Genomic DNA, 16,364 nt, shown 5'->3' on the forward strand with positions numbered 1-16,364 from the left:
AAATAGCAGCCCCTACACATACTTCCTGTCTCTGGCCTTAGCCTCACTATTCTCCACAGCAAGCTTATGATATACTTTAACTTGTTTGTCTTATTTTCTGCTGCAAGCTCCACTTACTTGTCTGTTTCATTTGCTGGCATATTCCTCACATCAAACACAACTATGGACATAGAAAAGCTAATGAATGAGGACCATGGTGCATGGCCATTCTACAAATGATGATGTATGCAAAGCCAGAGGAAACCTGGAAACTGCTAAGAATCCTTCATTCCTTTAATGCTCCAGTTATAATACATCAAAGCCCATAAAACGACATAGCCATTTTTAACGTTTTTTACTATTGCTCTCATCAGCAGTTTTGCCTGTTTAGTTCTTCCTGTGAAGAGAGGTGAGTTCACACCTCAGATAATCTGAGATTTATAGAAAAAACATAAGCTGAAAAGAGGGAGCTTTCACCTCCTCCTCCTGAGCTTAATTGTAAATTACAAGTCCACTCTCCCTAAGCAGGGATCTACCATTAAATGCTCCTAAATTCCTAGTGTATACTCAACTGCAAAAAACCACAGAATGATTATAAACAGTACTAATAATAGATAGGCACACGATTTTTTTTTTTTTACCACCCTCTGTTTTCACAGCACTTGAGAGACCTGTCAAATGATTCTGCAGCAGATCGGAAAGAGGAAGTCGCGCTAGAAGTCATGGCCTGATGGCTCTTGTATTTCACAGCTTGGTAATCACCATTTAGAAAACACTAGCTATGTGTATTAGCTTCAACAGAGGAATATAAGCCTGTGTGGATCTTTAAAAAAAAAAAAAAAAATCTGTGTGGATGGGGCAAAAGAACTGGAAAATAAGAAAAATTTCAGGGTGGTGTTGCTTTCTTGGATTTTCAAGAGGAACCTTTCTCTAACTTTATGTAACATTTGCGAGTGGATTAGGTTTGACGATACAGGAAAGGGACACTTCAGTCTGTATATGATTTTCTCAAGTCTCTGATTTCTTGGGTTTGAAAAGCACTTCACTTTGCAGGATTTTCCTAAATAAAACTCTGCACATAGCTTGTCCAGGTTGAAACAGGATGTGTTCTGTTCGCACTTCTAGAATGAGGGCAAATGTGTATTTGTTAAATGCTGTTGAAGAGAGTATAACATGATGCAGATGGTAGTGGCGAAAGTCTTGATATTTTCCTTTCCCTCCTAGTATTTTACTCCTTTCCTTCTGAGCTTCCCTTGGCCACTTTATGCTGCTTTCAGGGAATCTTACAGACGAAGCCCCATAATTGGCTATCACTGAACAGAAGACACAAAAGACTTTAAATGTATCTTATCTATTTTGAGAGAGAATAATGCAGTATAGATGGGGAAGAATGGCATGTTGGAAGACATCTGCTTCATTTAGACAGTCTAATTTAGTCTGCAAAATGTGCATGCATGTATTTCTCTTAATTTTACCCTCCTTGGTGCTTTGCTGCAGACCAAGTTGCAGAATGAGAAATCTCAAGGACAAAATAAGAAAATAGGGCATCTTAACCCACAGTGTGCGGAGAAAGGTACTCACCAGCACTGACAGTGATAGCCTCAATGAATTGCTCTCTCCAGCTGTTGGTACCCACCACCAGGGCCAGGTTTGTCTTTTTAATGAGTTTGTCCACAGTACTCTAAAAGAGGTGGGAAAGAAGAACAATCATTGCTAAACTTGTTAAGCCCTGGGGAAACATCTAAGAGCTTGTTGATTTGGAAATCTGAGTTATGTAAAGTCCAGCAGATGTTAGGCTCAGAACAATAGAATTGACATCAAACATTATGACAATTATGCAAACACCCATGGATTTTGTTGGAAACATTCTGAAATGGAAACTTCTTTGCAGCAGTACAAGCATTCTTCACTGACTATTGGTCAGTGCAGAATAGCCTCAGCGTTTACAAGACCAGCTGTGCAAAGGCCCATCCACTCCCCTTGAATGCTTTGTAAACTTGTTTCTCTACTGGCCTCCTCTCTAGTACATTCAATCTGCCACTGAATTCATATGGGCCCTGTGAACAACCAGAAGTGACCAACAGATTTTGAGACCATTCTTTTGTTTATCAGTGAAATGCAGCCAGGTAGCAGAGTATTAATAAGGTTGCTTGCTCCATAATCATCCATAGTTTTGCCAGCTTCATGGTGGCTATTAGAGAGTTCTACTCCCACCCCATTCCTGTTGCAAACAAGAAAAAAAAAAAAGAACTAGGCAAGATAAGCAAAGGTCACTTCTTATGGTGTAGGGCATATTGCCAAATAACCATGCCCTGGATTTCTCTGCTTTACTGGCACTGCACTACATGTCTGTTATTTTTCTTCGGAGCTTTTTAAGCACTTCATTTTGTACAATTAATTCTCTCTGGATTTCAAATTCAGTTAATGTAATAACAAGACCAGCCAAGCATTCACAAGAAAACTAAGTAAGCAGATGCACTCAAAGCTCTACCACAAATCATGGCAACTACAGGGAGAAGGGTCATTTCCAGGACACCAAGGCTGCTCTTCCGAGAGAAACTACTACTTGGACTGGTCTACTAAACACCCACACTTACTGTCAGAGCATCTTCGTATTTCCACTAATTGCAAAGAGGCAGAAAACATGCATTATTTGTCTTAGGTCAGAATTTGTACTTAGGTATTGCTTGTCTTAGGTCATGAAGTGTACCTGAACTGACTATGGTTTGAGAGAGGGCATTTTATCAGCCAGCGGGAAGGGAAGATATGACCTGAGGGGTTAATATGAGAAGTTGAAGCTGATTTATAGTAGCAAGCACGTTAGTTCAAGAAGAGTCATTGGAACTGACTTGAAACATGGAGGGGTAATAAACATGAAAGGGCTCATCTTCAACAGGCTCACTCTGTATCTGCAATGTTATTCTTGGCCAGATTGGATGTCCTTTGGGCGGTGACCTTTCAGCTTCTAGCCTTGTGTGTAGAACTGCTGGGGCCCCTGATAACTGCTGTTGGGTATAATAACATGAACCACGTAACAAGCATCTGTCTTTTCTCTCTCAACTCAGCCACATCTCAGCATGCGCTCAGAACATCGCAGCTAATGCCAATTCAAAGTGCTGTGTAGTGTGTAACAAAAATGACCTTGATTTTTCCTACATGTTGTGGAAACTTGGGCAAGCTGTCTCCAAAGGTGCACTCTATTCTGAAGTCACAGCAGAGACTCTTATCATCTGGGGGATAAACAGTTGAACAGATAAACAGCCCTAACAGTAAGACACAGGAATTCCTCAAGAAACATCTGCTAAAGAACAGATTTTTAAATTAAGCTAAACTTAACATTTACACAGGTGTAAAGGCTATGGCAGAGTTTAAACTTTATTTCATTTTAATCCCAGAGAGTAATAGTACAGCCAGGGTTCTTTCTAAGGCTTCATTTGCTTGCATATATATTTTTCCTTGACCAATGGAGAAAGGGGAGTGAACAAAGACGAATTTGATGTTCAGACACTGAGCTTGGAAATTATTTTCTACATTTACCAGGAGGGTTCTTAAATGCTAGTGATCAACTCTTCACTACACCAGATTTGAAGAGACTGAAAAACCTTACCCTCAGCGATTTTGTCAATGCAGTCACATACTTAATCACAGCACAGTAAGCAAGAACTCTGGGTCAGGCAGAGGGGATTTATGAAGAGTCACCCAGATCTGGGTTTCCAGTGCAATTCTGGACAGTTTGAAAAAATTTCTTTAAGTGTATCTTGTAAAAGGAAAGTTTAAAATGAAAAATACAATAACAAAATTGCTAATTGAGGACACTTCAAAAACAACCAATGTCCCCCATAGCTTAGTGTTAACTGTATTAAATAGAAGCAATGACAGGAAATTGCCCATGGAAGATATTCTAGCAGGGTAAGTATCCCCTAAAAACTGGATTTCTATTGGGAGACTTGGGAGAATTTCCAGTGCTCAGTCCCAGAAGCAGTGGCCAGAGAGGGCTTTGGTCCTGGAAGATTTACCTAACACTTGCTTCCTGAATAAAGTGGCTATGATTGCTTTTACTACCGTGGGTATATGGTAGGGAAAGGTTGAAGGCTGTCCCATAAGAGAGAAAACACACAATTCCCCATGAGAACTCTGGGAGGAGTGAGGGGCAAGCTTACTGCAGAAATACCAACCCATAGAATCTCTGCTGTGGGGAGTTTGTGTGTGTCTCATTCATGTGTGCATAACAAGCCACATCAGATCTCAAAACTGGGCTTTGATGGTCAAGTTCTGCCTAGAAAGAATTTATTGTAGTGTTTGCCCTGTCCCCTTTTTCCTATAGGAATGAGTGCAGGGAAACTAATAGATATAGGCTGGAGGAGAAAGCTTTGTTGTGCTTTGATCTTTTAAAACTCCTACTTTAATTGCAAAGACAATTTTCTTTTCACCTGTCTCCTACCAAGCATTTCAGCTTGAGAACCAAATGTAAAAATGAATAGATGGGCCCTGCTAGAGGATCAGAAGACACTATTCTGAAGCATCTAGATAAGGTGCTGAGGCTCCTACGCTGGTGGCCTCATTCTCACTTTTGAAATCTTCATTATAAGACTTTGCTTTTGAAAAATAAGTAGGGAAAACACCCCTCTGCTTTGGGTTTGTATTTTGGAAATCAAGGGAGGTTATACGTCTGTTTGTATTGCACTGTGGAACTGAGTGTGACTCTATTATCTCTTCTCAGATGTTAGGACTGTGTGAGTGGGAAGGGTTGGGAGGTGGGGTAGGGACAAAGGAAATAGCAAAGGACTGACAGGAAATTTCAGCTCAAAGACTTATGCTCATTCCAAACTCCTTATACTTAACTTCTGGGAGAGTGAGTTTTACCATGTAGAAACTTTGGAATCTAATTTTATCACATCAATTATAAACTCTCTAGCTGCAGACATTGTACCTTAGGTATAGTGACAAAACTGTCTTAGATCTGAAGGGAATGACTAAATATAAATGAGAACTTGCTGATAGGATGCTTCATAGACACACTGCTATCTTTCTTTTCAAAACAAAAGACTCCTGATTTTTCAGCTTTGCTTCTGAAAGCTCTATTAGCTTTTTCAGATAGAACTAAGTTTCTTACACATAACAATCTTCTGGAATCCACCTTTGTGTCCTTCTTGCTATTTCTTCAGACAAAGCTTTCCCTTTGGGGCATCTCTGACCCTGTGCAAAGGGTACCACCTGCCAGGTTGCTGGCTTGTAGCCTGTGTGGTCTATAGAACTCCTCAGTTCCTCACTCATTCTATAATTCCACTTTGGCTCTGAAGGCCTCAAAGAGTATACCAGTTATATCTGAAATTACATCTCCCTCTCCTTTTGGGTGGATCTTAAAGCAGAGACCGACACTGTGACCATGCCAGCCCCAGGTGAGCAGGCCTCCCTGATGCGCTGTGTTCCTGGCATACCTTGAACTCATAGGACTCCTCGATGATCACTTCCAGCTTGGTGTGCTCGCCCAGGATGGGGCGCCCCAGTTCTGCAATGCGCCTCTCCTCTTCCTCTTTGCTGGTTAGTGGCTGTTTGTCATCATATTCATCTGGGGAAGGGAAGGAAAGACAGTGAACAATGTGCTCTCTTTGCTTGACAATCCTTGGATCTTGCTAAGAGAAAACCAAGGCAGCGGGGTAACGGGGGGCCCTAACAGCGTGTTAATAGTCTTCGGGCAAGATCCTGAGGCTGAAGGGGAGAACTGGACAGACACTAGGCAAAGTGGGAAACAACACCATGACAGCAGATGATGATAATGCCATGTAATCTAAACTGATGCAAAAATACAGATGAGGAAAGTAACGCACAGGGAAATGTCACTGAGAAAGACCCAGCCCACAAATTTGTGCAGCTGCCTCTTTGCACATGTCCCCTGTGACACAGCTGCTTCTTTATACACATTGCTCCATACCTGGACCAAAGGGAGACACAATTAAAAGTCTGAGAGCGACCCTAAGGGGTGGAAAATCTGGCCACCTGTTCTCCATTTTCTAGGGGAAACAGAAATTGTCTCAGGTCCAAAGAGAGGATGGAAAGGAAGTTGTGATTTATCCTCTCACTGGCTAAGAGTACTTGTCACAAATTAAACAGTAAAACACCTATTCCATGTTTTCGTGAGGTGCCTGGGCTGCAGGGCTTCCTCTCGCTGGTGCAGAGCCCGAATGTGCTAGGAAAGCCTTGACCATGTTAATCGTACACAGGGAGGGTGAGGGTGAGGCTTTGGGGAGTTAATACTCACTCACCATGTGAGCAGGATCGCTTCCAGAGCCACCATGTCCTTTACTAGATGCTACTGGGTGCTGAGCAAATGTTAACGGACCCAACTGCCCGTTACTAAGGGAAAGCTCACACTTGGCTCTGTCTACGTGAAGATCAGTAGGCTAAATCCTAGACTGAAAGCACAAGATGTGGAGGATGAATGATAGCTCTGAAGTCACCTTCATCCTTCAGGCTCAGGATTCTACAAGACAAGCTACTTCCTATAAGCAACCCGTGGAATGAATCTCACTGCTAGAGAGTGATGATGCGAAAAACAAACACTCATCCCTGACATCTCCTGTAGGAACAGTGTGCTGTCTGAGGAGTGATCCACACGGGTGGGACTTCTTACTCAGGCTTCCTGACTTCTGCATTTGAGACGGCAGCTTTTTCAATTCCCTCTGAAGACTCATGGCATCCCCTCTGAATTTAAACCGTTAAAGTGGTAAAGTTTTAAATGGTACAACTGAGAAGGTAGGAGTCAAGGAAAGGCAAAAGGTTCTAGGTGGGTTCTCTAGGATTTGTGAAATTATGTGTGTCAGTCAAGGGCACTCGCTAAAATAGTGAAGTCCAATTTACCCAAAACCCAAAACAATTATTTTTTGATTCCCACTATTTTCTGATCATTCAGCCCATGATAATGTTACTGGTAGTATTTGTAACAGCAGGCAGTGTTGCTGTCCTTGTTCAAAATCTTGGCAAACATGGATATTTTGAAGATTTATGTTGAATAAACATTACTTTCCCAGAAGAAGAAATATTATAACTTGGATATCTATTTGAATTTTATAGCAATTTAGGGAGACTATTTCTTATGGCCACTTTCTGTAATTTACTTACAAATGACAAGTTGCTTTTAATGGGATTTGGGGTAATTTAAGTAGAAAAATGAAGAAGTTTTAAAAGAAAAGTGATGCAGTAGGACTTTTTTGTGTAGCAATATGTGATAGTTTTGAAACATGATATTCAATTTTTTTAATAAATAAAAAATCATTGAGTGAAAGGTACTTTGTTTTTCAGTAATCCTCCCATCCCTCTTATCAAGGGTAGATGCTTAGTTTGATGACTAAGTTTATAGCCTGTCTGTAACTCTGGCATTGTTACCACTTTTATTTTATTTTTTAAATTTAATTGTTTATTGGTACAATTTAGGTACATACAATGATCACCTTCATCTTATTTTTTTTGTTGTTTTTTTTGTTTTTTTTTCAGGTACCCGGAATTGAACTCATGACCTTGCACTTGCCAGGCAGGTGTTGTGACGCTGAGCTAAATCCCCAGCCCCCGATCATCTTCATCTTAGAGAATTTGTACCTGTACATGATATACCTTGATTTGTCTTGTTTTTACCCACTCCCCTTCCTTCCCTTCAACCCCCTTTGCCCTTCTTATTTACAAGGCTTTGTTTTCATTTTATCCTTCTATTCTCATTTTTCTTTTCCTTTCTTTCCTTTCCTCTACCCCTCCCTAGTTCCCCTAGAGTCTTAAATAGTTTCTTACCATTTCACCATGTCTCTTGTGCAATTTGGTTCTTATTTACATTTTCAGTTTCTCACACCAGTGATATAGTGTGATATTTACACATGTCCAGTTTTTTTCAATTAAGAATGTGGTCTCAAGGTCCATCCATTTAGCAATAAATGTTTCAAGTTTATCTTTCTTCATGGCAGAGTAGTACTCCATTATTTTAAAAAAACCCACATCTCTTTTATCCATTCATCAGTTGATGGGCATTTGGGTTGTTCCCATGATTTAACTATTACAAACTGTGCTGCTATAAACATGAATGCATATATATTGCAGTGGCATGATGTTTTAATTCTTTTGGGAAAATATCAAGAAAGGGAGTAGGTAGTCCAAATGGGACCTCTAGTTCTATTTTACTGAGGAATTTCCACACTAATTTCCACAGTGGTTGCATTAGTCTACAGTCCCATCAACAGTGGAGAAGGGTTCCTTTTTCCCCACAGTCCTCCCAGCATTTGCTATTGGTTGATTTTTTTTGATAACAGCCATTTTTTTTCTGAGGTGAGATGGAATCTCAGTCTTGTTTTAATTTGCATCTCTTGAATGACTAGTAATGTTGAACATGTTCATGTATTTATTCTCCATTTGTACTTTTTCATCTGAGAAGTGTGTATTCATCTCAGATGCCCATTTTTGGATTGGGTCTTTAAATTTAGGGGATCTGATCTTTTTAAAAATTCTTTATATGTTCTAGCTGTTAGTCCTTTGTCTCAGGAGCAATTGGCTAAAAAGTTTTCCCCCTCTGTAGGTTGTCTCTTCACTCTGTTGGTGATTTCTTTTCCTGTGCAAAAGCTTTTTAATAAGATGAGATACTAGTTGTTGATACTTAGTAATATTTCCCATGTAATCTGGGTTTTGCTCTTGCTGCCTATAATATGTCTTCAAGAGTTCTAACTATTTTCTCTTCCAACAGATTTAGTTTTTGTTAATATTTAAATCTTTGATCCATTTTGATTTTAGCTTAGTGCATGGTGATAGACATGGGTCTAGTTTTAGTCTTCAGCATGTGGAAAACTAATTTTTCCAGCACCATTTATTAAAGAGGCTTTCTTCCACTGAATGTGTTCGTCAAAGATAAGGTAGCTGAGTGTGTCTGGAGTTGTTTCTGCATCTTTTAATCTGTTCCACTGGTCCTCTGGTCTGTTTTCATTTGTTTGTTTTTTGTTTTTGCCAGTACCATGATTTTTTTTTTTTAGTATAGTAGTTCTGTAGTATAACTTCAAGTCAGGGATTGTGATGCTCCCCCCCACTTGCATTTTTTGCTCAGAAATGCTTTTGCTCTTCTAGGTCTCTTTTGATTCCAAATGAATTTCAGGATTATTTCCTCCAATTCTGTGAGGTATGCTCATGTATTTTGATTGGGATTACATTAAATCTATACAACAATTCTGGGAGTATGGCCATTTTCACTATGATGGTTCTTCATACACAAGAGCAAGGGATATCTTTTCATTTTCTGATGTACTGTAGTTTTCAATGTGGAGATCTTTTACTCCCTTTGTTGGATTGATTCCTATGTATTTAATTTTTTTCAATGCTAGGGTGAAAGTTGTTGTTTCCCTAATTTCACTCTCAGTGAGTTTGTTATTTGTGTATAGGGATGCTATTTATTTTTGAGTACTGACTTATATCTGGCTACACAACTGAACTTAGTTATTAAATTTGTAAATCTTTTGGTGGGACTTTTGGGGTCATCTATGCAGTGTATCATGTCAAATGCAAATAGCGATAATTTAACTTCTTCCTGTCCTATCTTGATTCCTTTTTATTTCTCTCACTTGTCTAATTGCTCTGGCTCATGTTTCTAGAACTATATTAAATAGGAAGGGAGATAGTGGGAATCCTTGTCTTTTTCTTGATTTTAGCATGAAAGCTTTCAGTTTTTGATCATTTAGTTTGAGGCTGGCTGTTGGTTTGTTGTAGGTGGCTTTATCTGCTTGATAGAGCCCATCTACTCCAATTTTCTGTAGAGTTTTTTGCCATGAATGGGTGTTGGACTTTGTTAAAAGCTTTTTCTGCATCAAATTCCCCCCCCCCCCCCCGTACCGGGAATCGAACTCACGACGTTGCGCTTGCCAGGCAGGTGCTGTGCCGCTGAGCTAAATTCCCAGCCCCTTTTTTTTTCTGCATCAATTGAGATGATCATATGGTGTTTGTCACTGTCTCTGTCGATATGGTGTATTATAGTGTATTATATTTATAGATTATATGTTGATCCATCCCTGCAGTCCTAGGATAAATCCTACTTGATCATGTTGTATTACCCTCTTGATTTGCTGAATTCTGTTTGCTAGTACCTTACTGAGGATTTTTGCCTCTCTGTTCATTATGGAGATTAGCATATAGTTCTTTTTTTTGGTTGGGTCTTTCTCTGGTTTTGATATCAGGATAATACTTGTGTATGGGCATGAGTTAGGAAGTACTGCTTCTCTTTCAATTTCATTAAAGAGTTTGAGGAGTATTGGCATTAGATCTTCTCTAAGTTTCTTGTAGAATTCAGCAATGAATTCTTCAGCACCTCGGTTTTTCTTAGTAAGTTTTAAATTGCATTTTCAATCTCATTAACTGATATTGGGTTATTTAGAATTTTTATATCTTCTTGATTCAACTATGGTAATTCATATGTATCTAGGAATCTTTCCATTTCTTCTGTGCTTTCCATCACATTAAAGACTCTCAAACCAGGTATCAATCTTCTGAATTTCCACAGGATCCATAGTGACTTTTCCCTTTTTATTCTTAGTTGCATGAATTTGAATCTTTTCTTTCCTTTTTTTGATAAGGTTGGCTAAGGGTTTGTCAATTTTATTTACTCTCTCAAAGAACCAACTCTTTGATTTATTGATTCTTTGTATTGTTTTCTTAGTGTGAGTTGCATTAACTTCTGTTCAGATCTTTATAAATTCATCCTTATGTGTTTTGGGCTTAACTTGCTATTCCTTTTCTACAAGCATGAGGTAACACATTAGGCTGTTTATTTAAGCTCCTTCTGTTTTCCTGATGTGAGCACTTGCTGGTGTAATAAATTTCCCTCTGACTGCTTTTTCACTGCGTCCCATAAGTTCTGGTAGGTTGTATTGGCATTTTCATTTAATTGTTGCTATTGTTTAATTTTGTCTTTAATTTCATCATTGTCCAGGAGGGTGTTATGTAATTTCCACATGTTTATGGAGTTTTTGCGGTTTCTTTTGTCATTGATTTCCAGTTTCATTGCACTATGGTCAGATAATATGCATGGGGTAGTTACACTTCTTTTGCATTTACTTAAGCATGTTCTATGGTGTAGTATGCGGTCTATTTTAGAGAACATCCTGTGTGCACCTGAGAAGAATGTGTATTCTGATGTTGGGTGGAATAGTGTAAACATCTATTGAGTCCATTTGTTTGCAGGTTTGGTTCAGTTCTGATATTTCTTTGCTGATGTTTTGTCTGGTTGATCTATTTGTGACAGTGGAGTATTAAGTTCCCCCTTTACAATTGTGTTAGTGCTTATTTGATTTTTTGTGTCCATTAATATTTGTTTAACCATTAATATGTATTTAATACAGTTGGGTGCCCCTGTTGGTGCATACATATTTATGATTATGTCTTCTTCTTGAAGTTTTCCCCTAACAAGTATGTAGTGACCTTCTTTGTCTCTTTTGATCATTATTGGTTTGGACTTCACAAATAGAATACTATCCCTGTTTTTTTCTGGGTTCCTGTCCCATGCAGTATTGTTTTTCACCTTTTGACTTTCTGTCTATGAACTTCATTTTGAGTTTTTTGTGTTTCTTGCATACAGCATATTGTGGTATTTTGTTTCTTGATCCACTCTGCCAATCTGTTTCTTTTGATTGGTAAATTGAAACCATTTACATTGATGGTTATAATTGATATGTATTGGTTTATCCTTGACATATTATTTTCCTGCTGTAGGTTCCCTGTTGTTTCCCTATGTTTAACTGCTTTTCCTGCCTGGTGGTTTCCTTCTAGTGGTGTTCTTGGGATTGTGGTCATTTTTATCTCTTTGTAGAATATCTTTGAGTACACTTTGTAGAGTTGATTTGGTGGTCATGAATTTCTTCAGTTATTCTTTGTCATAAGAATATCTCATTTTTCTATTAATCTTGCATTACTACCATTTTAAGAAAAAATAGTTCTCATGAATGGCACATTTGATAATATCTAGCTAGATATTCATAATCTTTCTCCATTGTCCAATTATTTTGTTTTACTTTGTACTTATGGAAAATTACACTAATTTTCAGTCAGTAGCAGTATGACTAATATTCAATCAAAGGAGATATGAAAATTGCAAAGGTATAAATTTGCTGAGGAATATTCTGGAACAATTTTGTAGTCATAGCTGGATATAATGGCTATTGGTCTGCTAGATCCAAAAGAAGTGCTTTCTACCATCATGTCTCATGATGGGCAACAGAGGTGGGGGGAGAGCAAACATTCTTGTTCTTATCTAGTGATTTAGTGCCAGGATACGGTATTCATGCTCTACACCCAGAGAAAATCTGCTATAATTAGGTCATCCTTTAATCACTCTGTCTACATTCTTTTATTTCTCCTATGCAGAAGCTCCACACATGTGTTATCATCGTTCATCACGAAAGGCAGACTGTGGGAAGAGATACAGCTTGGCCTCTAGAAGAATTTCATTTTAGATTAAATGACAGGTTAATGTAAGAAGTATTTTCAATTGAGAAGGAGAGGCCCATGGATCAACTTCTCTGTAGGTCCGTGCTACCTCCTCCATATTGTCTTCCACTGTGTCTTGATGTGGTTGTTTTGTTGCTATTCCATGGGATCCTCAGCTGCCAGAGAAGCTGCCACATTACTTAGAGGGGATAGGAGCTACAATACAGGAATCTAATGTCTAAAGACCCAAGGAGTGCTTGATGACTGTGGTTTTCAAGGACCATGATGAAATGAATACCTGCAATGGTGATTACAGTAGAGGGAATCGGATGTTCTCTAGCATGAACTTTCCTGAAGACAGGTTGGCCTAGCAAAAGGACAAGCAGAAAATCAGCAGAATGTACTGCATGGATTTGCCATCAGACCTCTGTGGAATTAGTTACCTAAATATCACACCCAGATGCACACACTGCAGGCAATGTTAGTTTAAGAACTGGGTGGTGTTCTTCACCCCAGGAAGGTCCCAAGAGGGAGCTTTGGTAGTTACTGATGGAGGTTACTGCCCACAGATGGGGCAAATGCTCCACAAGGCAAGTTGCATGCCCACTGTGTGGATTAAAGCGAGATTCCTGAACATCTCTGAAAAGCAATATTCAGGTCTTTCAAATTACTGCTTCCCAAGGCATCATCAAACAGAAGACACTTGGTGTAGTGACAGGTGTCTTGGTTTTGAAGTTTGTTAGCGCCGAAATTTCAGACTGGAGTTCATTTCTCCAGTTTCCAACTTGGAAAATGGGGATAATAGGGCCCACCCTCACTGTGCACAGATTTTTCTGAGTGGAGTAATTCTTCCATTTGTTTGCCATCTAAACTTGGGCAAGGCCTTGCTCCTCTTGGAGAGTCAACTTTTTCAGTTGTAAAATGAAGGAAGCTTGCAGGAGTTTTGTTCCTCCCACTGAACTATTGGGGTGAAGAAAATGTTTCCACCTGTCAGAAATTTCACAGTTTGACTTTATTAAAATGCACCTTGTTACATCCATTATATGCACACACTACAAAGGGTGGAGTAATATTAACGAGGGGTATTTAATGCTATATAATTCTAAGACATGTAGTTCATGTTTTAGCAATTTTAGGGGAATCAAATATATCTCTCTTCCTCTGCATATTAAGCCAGAATACCGAATTTTATTAAAATATCCCTATCTATATGCTCTATTTTCCCCCTTTTGGGGTCTCCCTCAGGTTCCACTTAACTGGAACTCACAATGAAGGCATTTATAAGACATAGCTAGACTTTGGATGAAAAAGACTGCACGGTGTTATTTCAAGATGCAGGTGGAAATAAATGGATTGAGAGGAAAGAAATAGATTAGTGGTGGGCTTAGGACAGTCATCACAGACTATTATTTAAAGTCAGGGAGCTTGGTTCTGAGTCTTGGATGGGCTATTTGAGGTAGAAGATTAATCTCTTTGAACCTTTTCTCATGGCTGTAAGTGAGAACAATAAAAATCCATACTAATAGTGATAAAATAATAGTCTTTACAAACTCTAATGAACTATAATGTACAGGATATTATCATACAACTGGGAGGTTAAGGGTCAGTGATATCACAGACCCAAGTAAGGCCCTTTCAACTAGGCAAGATTTAGACAACAAGTAAATTCCCAAGGCACCTCCAGAACTTAATGTCCATCACTGAGATTTCTAAAATAGCTGTATTAGGTTGTGAACCAAATGACCTTTTCACTTTCCATATATCTTGTTTCAAATTTAGACATTCACACTCAGCTATACAAGTGTGTGGAAAAGCTGCAGGCAAAGTCCAAGAGCTAGATAAACTCTTCTCTTCTTTCCCTGCATCTTAAAGCCTTGACTTCAAAGCCTCATACTGACTTCAAAGAAAAGCTCTTTAGGGCCTTAAAAAGCTGCTTTTCACTGTGTAGACTCAAAGTTTTAGAACTTTCCTTGGAAACATCAGTAGAAAGTGAATCCTGGGCATTCTGGTCCGATTTGGGAGAAGAGGTAGACGTAAAGTAGCATGGTTTCTAGTTAAGTAGAAATAGACAGGGCAATACAGAAATTTCCAGAAGATTATCTTGTTCTACCTATATTAAATTCAAGGGCTGGAGGCAGCATAATAACAATTAAAAAAGTGTTATTACAGATTAAGTTTTGGGGAAAAATTTAGTGAACTACCTGAAATGGTAGAAAGTTCTGGCGCAAGTGATTCTGTCATCCTAGATGCAAGATGTGGCCAAAGCATGGGAAGATGGGTGTTACTGGATAGACAAGATGAAAATTGATGTGAAGAGTTTTTTGAGAAAAGATCCTATTACCTGAGATACTAAAAGGAAGATAGACCAAGAGACCTCGAAAGACCTCAGAAATAAAATCTTAACATATTCAATGATAGAGAAAACAGGAAGATATCTAAGGACATCAAGGAATTCTGCCCAAATATTTTTAGTTGAGTTCTCATTATCAGGCTCCAAAGGACCAAAGATGCTGTCAATTAATGTACTATTTCCACAATGGTTGACTTTGGAAAAATCATTACTTCCATGAAGGGTTGAAGGCTGGCTTGCCACAGTTCCACTTTCCTTGCCTCTCTCAAGGGTAACTAATTTATCCTTCAGTGACAGATGGGAATATTTTCAAGAAGTTTTTAATGAGTTAAAATTATGGATGAGAAGAAGATAAAAATTGAAAGTAAGTATAAATTCCTGTTCTTGGATTCATAAATACTTTTAGAGGTCTAGAATTGGAGGCCTGGGAGAGATCCAGAGGAATCAGATTTAAGGAATCTTTTATGAAGATTTTCCTGTTTAACATTTTTATCCCTTTCAAATTCTGTATGTCTGAGAATCTGTGTATCATTTTGTCATTGAATGCTGCATCTGGAGGGATGCAGAGGAAAGCAACAATTTATTGTAAACTGTCCATATTAAGAAGGTTCCCCTTTGGATAGAACCACTTTGGAAGTGTATGCTTTTGAGTTAACATTAACAATGGTTTATATGAACCCCAACTCTCAAAGTAGTGTTTTAATTATTAGAAATTTTCATAGTATTTCCTTCTAAATATTTTTTCAGCTCTTTGATTTAATAATTTAGATATATGCACAATGTATTGGAAAAGGACATGCAGGCTATAGTGTGTAGGCTACTAGATACATCTTTAACTTGCAGTTTCTGATAGATCATAGCTATTATTTTGTATCTAGCACCCTTCCTAAATCTGCATACATGATTCTGAAAACATGAGAAGATATTTAGGTACCAAAGAGGATGCTGTTAGGAAATTCCTTTTATTTGTGTACAAGAAGATAGTTTTAGAGATGTGCTAATTTATACAAAAAATAGGCTGATACCATTTGAAATGTAAGAGTTTTAAGCTTTTTGGTTGGTCTTTGAGTTTTTAAGGAAGACTTTGTAATGCACCTGAAGTGTCAGAAATATGTGTTGCTATGTTATTAATACCAAACCAAGTTCCCAAAAAGGGTCTCAGATTGGGATAGTGAGTGAAGGGAAGGGACAGTTCTGTCCTTTCCCAGCTTAGCCTTTTCTGTTCCTAGGAGCCTAAACTTGTGTTATGGAGCTGCCGTATGTTTTCATGAGGTCAGAAACTGTTTGTAGCATCTATCAGTGTGTACTGTATGTTATCTGTGCTATGTGGGCATTTGTAAACTGGCCAGTATCAAATGTGAACAATTATACATTCTACATATGAATTATACTTTTAGAAATAAAAACAAGACACACATGTTGTTAATTTGTAAAAGGTTAAACGTGTAAAATCCAGCAAGAGCACACCATGTATCACAACTAAATGTTAGCACTGGTTATATAAGGTGTGCATTTGAGTTTGGTTTAATTTTGAAAGTATTTTTTGAAAAAAAGGAACTTTATAAAAATCATCTTACCATACAGGTATTTTCCTTTA

At 38.4% G+C, this 16,364-nt stretch overlaps 1 protein-coding gene across 9 annotated transcripts in view; it reads right to left on the reverse strand.

Annotated features, from left to right (window-relative positions):
- Positions 1–16,364, reverse strand: part of Slc8a1 (solute carrier family 8 (sodium/calcium exchanger), member 1) — a 384,678-nt gene that overhangs the window by 50,406 nt on the left and 317,908 nt on the right. For 3 of the 9 annotated variants that reach the window (XM_013517579.1, XM_013517580.1, XM_013517578.1), the window contains 4 exons: positions 16,345–16,359; positions 12,716–12,784; positions 5,418–5,548; positions 1,561–1,660 (listed from right to left, as the gene is read on the reverse strand). In XM_013517579.1, coding sequence (XP_013373033.1) covers positions 1,561–1,660; positions 5,418–5,548; positions 12,716–12,784; positions 16,345–16,359 — 315 coding nt within the window. The remainder of the gene's footprint in view (positions 1–1,560; positions 1,661–5,417; positions 5,549–12,715; positions 12,785–16,344; positions 16,360–16,364) is intronic. The other 6 variants (XM_005390910.2, XM_013517581.1, XM_005390909.2 and 3 more) reach the window with 2 other exon arrangements.

The sequence above is a fragment of the Chinchilla lanigera genome, unplaced genomic scaffold (genome assembly GCF_000276665.1).
Source record: "Chinchilla lanigera isolate Chin_1 unplaced genomic scaffold, ChiLan1.0 scaffold00040, whole genome shotgun sequence".
Lineage (NCBI taxonomy): Eukaryota > Metazoa > Chordata > Mammalia > Rodentia > Chinchillidae > Chinchilla > Chinchilla lanigera.